Genomic DNA, 8873 nt, shown 5'->3' with positions numbered 1-8873 from the left:
GTGTGTGTGTGTGTGTGTGTGTGTGTGTGTGTGTGTGTGTGTGTGTGCATGCTGGGGAGAGGTGTGGAGATTCTACATTTTCCTAAATCCATGCATAGCAGTCTCTTCCCATTTCCTGTTTCATTTCCCATTCCTGTGCAACAATCCCTGCTATCTTCCTCTTATTCCATTCCAAGCAGTGAAGTTGATAAAGTTAGTCAATACCCCAATTAGAAGCCTGCCATACTCTTTCTGTAGACACGCTTGAGAGTGGGAGTTTCATGACTTAGATTCAGCAAAGGGAATAGAAAGCTCAGCTTAGGTTTCAGAACTATGCCTCATTCTTCAACTTAGTTTTAACAGCAAGGCCCTGCATTTTAAGAGTAAGCAAATACTGGCCCAGCTATTCTACTCATAAAGCTGGTACCTCCTTTCCCTTAGTCTTCGTTTGGCTATTCTTTGTGTGGGGTGAGTGTGAGATTCTGACAATAAGACTTCACCTTGAACTTCTAGACACGTTTACCTAGTCCTGTATTGATCTAATCATTTCCAGGTTCTGCCCCAATATTTCATTTGTGAATTTAAAAAATGCAGAAGTGTTTCAAAACCTCAAAACTTCATCAAGAACTATTTTACTCCTTACTCCATGCCAATATCAATGATGATCTTCAGTGGTAGACCTCCCATTGGTTTTCAAAAAAGCATTCCTGGGACTTCCCTGGTGGTCCAGTGGTAAAGAATCCGCCTTCCAATGCAGGGGATGCGGGTTCGATCCCTGGTTGGGAACTAAGATCCCACATGCTGCGGGGCAACTAAGCCCACCCGCCTCAACTAGAGAGGCCGCGTTCCTCGAACTCCAGGGTCCACGTGCTCTGGAGCCCAAGCACCACAACTAGAGAGAGAAAACCTGCACGCCACAACTAGAGAGAAGCCCATGCACCACAACAAATAGCCCGCGCAACACACCAAAGTCCTGCATGCCGCAGTGGAGATCCCACGTGCCACAACTAAGACCCCACACAGCCAAAAATTTAAAAATAAAATAAAATAAATAAATATTTTTTAAAAAGCATTTCCAACAAATAGATAGAATCGTAGAAGTCATTTAATTGAAATTTCTTCCTAATTCACGAATTATACCAGCCATATGAGATGTAATAGTTAACATTCAGACCTTTTTAAAAGACATTTTTTATTCCAACATCAAATTCACCTAGGAACATGCAAAGTTTCTGCCACAAAAGTATTTTGAATTTTATATTTAAATATAAAAGTTTTCATCAAAATTAAAAAGAAAATGAAATCAAAACTTCGTTAAATTCCATTTTCACATCTTTGATCCCACAGATTGATCACTTTAAACGTATCAATGGCTCCCCTTGATTTTATGTTTCACATTTTAAAGAGAGTACTCCTACATGCTTAAAATTTCATGACTCTTCAGTGAACACTAGGATTAAAGTTTTAACTTTATCCTTACCTTTGCAACCTTCACAAGTAAGTGCATTGTAATGATATCCTGATGCTTTATCACCACAAACTACACAGAGTTCTTCCTGTCCCTTAATACGAATGGAAGAATGAGTTATTCTGGACCTTTTTATTCCAGGGTAACCATCTTCAGCATCGTGGGCAACCACGTAAGTGGATTTATTTAATTCACAGGAAAGAAGTCCATACTCTCCACCACTGAACTGTGGGTCCAAGCTACAAGTGTTGAAATGACTCTGTAAAGATTGGGACTGTAGAACTGGAGGAAACTGGACAGTAGAATACTGGCAATAAGGTGATTCTTGAAAATCAATGTCGTACAGCTGATAATTGATTTGTTCTGGCAAAATATCTAGTTTTTTTAACGCACACACACACACAAAAAAAAAAAAATGGTGAAAGTCAAGTTATTTTTCAAATTTCAAAGAGTTTTACACTCAAAGAACAGAGTTAATTCAACATGTCCAATACATCCCAGGGACTTGCTGTCCAGCATGAGAGGCAGACAGTAAACTGAATTGCAATGCATGATAAATGCTGCCACCCCAGAAGTATGCAGAGGTTGCTCAGGAGCTGGGAGAAAGGGTTGTTAATGGCTTACATACCAATGCAGTCTATTTCCTTAAGTAGAAATGAGTATTTCCCGGAGTTTGAAATGAAAGCTTTTCCCCAGCTTCTGTATTTTCTTTGTTGTGAATAAAATTGTTTTCAGTGCAATCAGATCAGTAAAGAGATGAATTAATAAATTATCCCACCCCCCCTACCAAAAAAATCAAACTAAAATACAATTATACCAGTTATCTGGTTATTTCAAGCAAAAAATAAATTCTTTAAACTCCCCATTTAATATACCTTAACACTCTCCTTTGCCATTTGTAGACCCGATTTAAATTACTAGTTTCTTTTGTTTTATTATCTAGCAATTCAATTATCTGGTGATAAACTTACCTACCCCGGAGGGTGACTGTAAGAATGAAATAAAATGTGAAATGCAAAAGCATGTATAAAATACAAAATGATACTTAATGGGTATCTTTATTGTTATTATCAGAAGCTACCAAACACCAACTTACTTTCTGTTTTCAGGAGGATTACTGAAATCAATCCAGAAAATTGGCTCCAAAGAGACCCAGGAATACTTAGTTCCTCTATGTCTGTATCTAGTAATATTTGTACTTTTCCTGGTGCTGAATCACAAGATGATTAGACTTACTCTTACCCTCAAAATTCTACCCCCAAGATTGGTAAACAGTATAATTTCTATTAATTCACATAAATTATTTGCAATCTGATAGCATCCAATCCAATGCAAAGTGTTGAATAAATACCAATAACAGCCTGATATAAGAAGAAAAGTTATCAGTAAAAACAATGTAACTTTTATTTAAAGAAGAGGGCCCTTCTTGGCTGAGTATCAAAAGACTGCAGAATACTGGCTGATGTTCCATTGGCATGGAAATCAGAGTTCAAAGTATAATATAAAAGAAAACTGCATTTAAAATTCAATTCATATTATAATCTTGGTCTTTTTGGAGAAAAATCCTATTGTCTCTTGCACTCTGTTTTCTATTTCTTTCCCTTTGATAAAAATCTTATATTAAGATTAAAGTTTCAGGAACATTGAATAACTACTCTGAACTACATTTTCTAAATTGCATGTGAACTAGCTTCAGCTAACCCCTAAAAATAACTTATAATTTGCATGCTAATTATATTTTTAAAAATTGAATACAATTTTAGACTACTGTGCTTTTTCTTCTTTACATTTGATCCTGGCTTACAGCATTTTGGTATTTCTGATTTTTGAAAGTAATTATATTCTCTGGTAGGGAGTAATTGAAAGTCTTTGGTTCATTTGTTAATTTCTTTTTAAAAAAAACCCTCTAGGGACTTCCCTGGTGGCGCAGTGGTTAAGAATCCATCTGCCAATGCAGGGCACTGGGTTCGAGCCCTGGTCCAGGAAGATCCCACATGCCGCGGAGCAACTAAGCCCGTGTGCCACAACTACTGAGCTTGCACGCCTAGAGCCCGTGATCTGCAACAAAGAGAAGCCACCATAATGAGAAGCCTGTGCACCGCAATGAAGAGTAGCCCCCGCTCGCCGCAACTAGAGAAAGCCGGCGCGCAGTAATGAAGACCCAAAGCAGCCAACAATAAATAATAAATAAATAAATATTTTTTTAAAAAACCTCTAATTAACCATAATTCCCGCCAAAAAAAAAAGTTTTATTAACTATTATACTGTAGTTTTTTATTACACACCGTAGTACTGCACTGGTTCAGCAAGACAATACCCATCAGATGCAGTGACGTAAGTATTGGCCATTCTCTGGTCCAATTTTCACTTCTTCATTAGTAGATGCTAAAATAGAACCTGAAGGAAACAAAAATTTTGTAGACTTTTTGAAAGTATGATTATCAAATCAGTATGATTTTATAAAAGTATAATACTGTTTTTGAAAAATAAAGAATTTAGCAGACTTTATACAAGACATTTATATTTACACTTTAACTGGAAGAATATTGATTTTTCATATCTCTACATACCAGATTATTTAATTCAGACAACTTCTTATTGCTCAGTTCTTTAAAATAACTTAAATCTTGGTAATAATCATTATGGCTCTTGAAAGTGTACCAAGCTTTGGAGTTAGACTTCATACACTGCATTTACCACTTATTTATGGGTCATTTTTACACCTCCTTGAAGCTTAGTTTCCTCATTTGTAGAAGTGAAAGAATGAAACACACCTAGCCAAGTTATGGGAGAGTTTAATTAATGTGTTTAAAATCCAGCACAGTTCTTGACTTAATAACCGAGTCATATAATTATTATTCTAATGTGTTCTAAATTTAGGTGAATTAGGAAGAAAAATTACACTTTTTCATGAAGGAAATTAAAGAGTAGGAAAAGAATGGCTTTCATAGCACTTTATTTAATCTTCTAAGTCCTTTGTAAATATTTTTCATAGCACTGTGATATGCTAAGCATTAAAACATTAATTTTGGTTCTGCGTGACCAATGAAAATAGTTTTTTGATTACTGAAAAAGGGTTTTATTTTTAATAGTAAAGACTAAAAATCATAAGCTATTATGAGGGAAAATTATTCAAAATCTAAGACGATCCCTTATGGGAAAAAAACCTATTTTTGTTATTTCCTAGGTAGGAACTCCAAAAAGAATGCATCTTTGAATAGACTTAAACAGGAAATCACAGTTAAAGAAATTGGAAATTATTAAAAGAAAATAAAGGTCACTCTAGAGTCCATGATATTTTATAGCTTTATCCTCTCTATTCGAAGGTAAAGACTGTTTTCACCTTTTAAAAGAACCAAAAAAGAAGAAAATGGGTTTTGAAACATACCAAAAGATATACATGACAAACTTCTGAGATTATATTGAAAAATCTTTTACTTAGATTTATTTCTCATGTGATGAGGTCATGGCAAAGGTTTCTACATTCGTGAAGATGATTAAAGTAGTAGTATCTCTGAAATTTGTCTCCTGTATTATTTAATAGGCTCTAGGTTCCTTTAAAAGTACTTAAATCTCCCACTCTCTGACAGTCATGTAGAAGAAGTGCTGAATGGAACAGATGAAGCAAAAGTGGTGCCCCCAAATAAGTGCACTTTCAAAATGAAGTTTTCCTTGAAAAGTAAGGACTAAAATCAATAGGATCAGTATTACAACAGGTTAATCGGCTCTCCATATGAAAAGAATTCTAAGTGCTATCGGTTTAATTTGTGCCATACTCTTTAGTAATAATCCTGTTTAGTTTTTCCCAAACTTCTCTTTTGAGTCTCAATTTGATTTTAGAAAATCCCAAATGAATGTGAAAACTTGAAGTTGTTACTCACCCTTCCTTTAAAATTCCTGCTTTTAGCATTAGGCTTCATATAATATTAAATAAATATCTGAAAATTAAAAAGTATTTGGTATTCCTTTTTTTTGCTGAGCAAGATTTCATTTAAGAAATAATATAGAATAAATTAGAGGTAGCACATTAAAACAAAACCGGTAATATCCTGGCAAATACATACAGAAGTATCTTATAACAATGCTGCTGTCAGGGTTCATATCATAAATAACAATGTTCTCAAACCAAGTCCTTCCAATACTGATAAATAAATGCCCCAAAATATTGTCTAAAGCAGAAATGTCTTTATCAGTTTATGGACTACAGGCATACCTCAGAGATACTGCGGGATTGGTTCCAGACCACCAAAATTAAGCAAATATCACAATAAAGCAAGTCACATACATTTTTTTATTTCCCAGTGCATATTAAAAGTTATGTTTATTTTATCCTGTAGTCTACTAAACATGCAATAGCATTATGTCTTTTAAAAAAATACCTTGTTAAAAATACTTTATTGCTAAAAAAAGTAATCATTATCTGAGCCTTTAGCAAGTCATAATCTTTTTGCTGGTGGAGGGTCTTGCCTCAGTGTTGTCGGCTGCTGACTGATCAGGGTGGTGGCTGCTGAAGATGAAGTTATGAAACTATGAAGTTTCCCTCACCAATTGACTCTTCCTTTCAAGAACAATTTCTCTGTAGCATGCACTGCTGTTTCATAGCAGTTTACCCACAGTAGAACTTCTTTCAAAATTGAAATCAGTCTTTCAAACCCTGCCTGTGCTTTATCAACTAAGTTTATTTACTATTCTAAATCCTTTGTTGTCATTTCAACAACCTTCATAGCATCTTCACCAGGGATAGGTTCCATCTCAAGAAACCACTTTCTTTTCTCATCCATAAGAAGGAACTCCTCATCCATTCACATTTTATCATGAGATTGCAGCGATCCAGTCACATATTCACGCTTGACTTCTAATTCTAATTCTCTTGCTATTTTCACCACAGCTGCAGTTACTTCCTCCACTGAAGTCTTGAACCCCTCAAAGTCATCTATAAGGGTTGGGATCAACTTCTTCCAAACTCCTGTTAATGTTGATATTTTTACCTCTTCCTATGAATCACGAATGTTCTTTTTTTTTTAAGGTGTTTTTTTTGTTTTTGGCCTCAACGCATAGCATGTGGGATCTTTGTTCCCCAAGTAGGGATCAAACCTGTGCCCCCTGCAGTGGAAGAGTGGAGTTTTAACCACTGGGCAGCTAGGGAAATCCCTGAATGTTCTTAATGGCATCTAAAATGGTGAATCCTTACCAGAAGATTTTCAAGTTACTTGGTCCAGATCCATCAGAGGAATCACTAGCTGCAGCAGCTATAGCCTTACAAAATATATTTCTTAAATAATAAGACTTGAAAGTCAAAAGCCATGGGCTGTAGAATAGATGTTGTGTTAGCAGGCATAAAAACAACATTAAACTTACTATACATCTCCATTAGAACTCTTGGGTGACCAGGTGCATTGTCAATGAGCAGTAATATTCTAAAAAGAATCTTTTTTTCTGAGCAGTACGTTTCAACAGTGGATTTAAAATATTCAGTAAACCATGTTGTAAACAGATGTGCTGTCATCCAGACTTTGTTTTTCCATTTATAGAGCACAGGCAGAGTAGACTTAGCATAATTCTTTAGGGCCCTAGGATTTTCAGAATAGTAACTGAACATTGGCTACAACTTCTAGTCACCAGCTGTATTAGCCCCTAACAGGAGAGTCAGCCTTTCCTTTGAAGCTTTGAAGCCAGGCATTGACTTCTCCTCTCTAGCTATGGAAGTCCTAGGTGGCATTTTCTTCCAGTGTAAGGTTATTTCATCTACATTTGTTGTTTAGTGTAGCCACCTTCATTCATTACTTAGGTATGTCTTCTGGATAACATGCTGCAGCTTCTTCATCAGCACTTGCTGCTTCACCTTGCACTTTTACGTTATGGAGATGGCTTCTTTCCTTAAACATCATTAACCCACCTCTGCTAGCTTCAAACTTTTCTCCTGAAGCTTCCTCATCAATCTCAGCCTTCATAAAATTGAAGAGAGTTAGGGCCTTGCTCTGGATTAGGCTTTGGCTTGAAGGAATGTTGTGGCTGGTTTGATCTTCCATCCAGACCACTAAAACTTTCTCCATATCAGCAATAGGGTTGTTCCACTTTCTTATCATTTGTGTGTTCACTGGGGAATCACCTTTAATTTCCTTCAAGAACGTTTCCTTTGCACTCACAGCTTGGCTAACTGTTTGGCATAAGAGGCCTAGCTTTTGACCTATCACAGCTTTTAACATGCCTTCCTCACTATGCATAATCATTTCTAGCTTTTGATTTAAAGTGAGAGACATGAGACTCTTCCTTTCACTTGAGCACTTAGAGGTCATTGTAGGGTTATTCAGTGGCCTAATTTCAATATAGTTGTGCCTCAGAGAATAGGGAGGCCTAAGGAGAAGGGGAGAGATGGGAACCAGGCTGTTAGTGGAGCAGTCAGAACACGCAGCATTTATCGATTAAGTTCACTTTATATGGGTGTGAGTTCATGGTGCCCCAAAACAATTACAATGGTAACATCAGAAATCAATGACTACAGATTACCATAACAAATATAATAATAATGAAAAAGTTTGAAATATTAAGAAAATTACCAAAATGTGACACAGAGACACAAAGTGAGCTAACTGCTTTTGGAAAAAATGGTGCCACTAGACTTGCTCAGTGTAGGGTCACCACAAAACTTCAATTGGTGAAAAACCCAGTATCTGCAAAGCACAGCAAAGCAAAGTGCAGTAAAATGAGGTATGCTTGTAGTTATAATCCAGGGCATATATGGGACACAAACATAAATAGGCCATTGATTAAAATATGCCTTTTAAAATATGAAATATTTCTCTCCTTTATATGCTTATAGTAATAGTTGCATTATTTTCTACATAAAATGTTCACTAATTAAATTTTTCTTCAGACTTCTAAATGTCTAACAGAAGTATTATAATATGTATGCATGGTAAAACAAAATTTTCAGAAATAATATGCTTATAAAATTAGTTTAAAAACAAATTATTAATAACATAGAGAGAGGTATGTAATCAAAAACTTCCTATCCTATTAAAGTAAAGAGAAAAATTACCGTGGTCTTGGAATGATTCTGTTTCATTACCTTCCTAGTAAATATTTATTTAAAGAGAAAATAACTTAGTTAAGAGAGGAGATTTTGTCAAGAGGATCAATTTGGCCTGCGTAAAGTCTATGTTTTTCTTTAACAAATATAACTTTATCAAAAACCATATTTTTCACAGATTATGATAGTTATTTTACTGAAAAGATGTGTAATTGCACAAATGAATTTGCGTCTCCTCTGCTTTAACCATGAATTGTTCTTGGTAAATCTTCATGTCTAAAACCTTAACAGGAAAAACATATTGATTACTGAGAACTATATCTATATGTTAAAGAATTTCACAGTTTTCACATTTTTACTCTTGCAATATATGTCATTTGAATCATGAATAATGCA

The 8873-nt window shown here is 35.4% G+C and overlaps 1 protein-coding gene across 1 annotated transcript in view; it reads right to left on the bottom strand.

Annotated features, from left to right (window-relative positions):
- Positions 1-3796, bottom strand: part of LOC113611701 (bile acid receptor-like) — a 12169-nt gene extending 8373 nt beyond the window's left edge. The window contains exons 1-2 of the mRNA XM_027091009.1: positions 3733-3796; positions 1460-1822 (exon numbers count right to left, since the gene is read on the bottom strand). Coding sequence (XP_026946810.1) covers positions 1460-1822; positions 3733-3796 — 427 coding nt within the window. The remainder of the gene's footprint in view (positions 1-1459; positions 1823-3732) is intronic.
- Between the last annotated feature and the right edge of the window lie 5077 nt (positions 3797-8873).

The sequence above is a fragment of the Aethalodelphis obliquidens genome, unplaced genomic scaffold, assembly GCF_003676395.1.
Source record: "Aethalodelphis obliquidens isolate GAN/ISIS:26980383/991018 unplaced genomic scaffold, ASM367639v1 scaffold70, whole genome shotgun sequence".
Lineage (NCBI taxonomy): Eukaryota > Metazoa > Chordata > Mammalia > Artiodactyla > Delphinidae > Aethalodelphis > Aethalodelphis obliquidens.
Note: the sequence above shows the minus strand (reverse complement) of the source record. Positions and strands in the feature narration are given on the sequence as shown.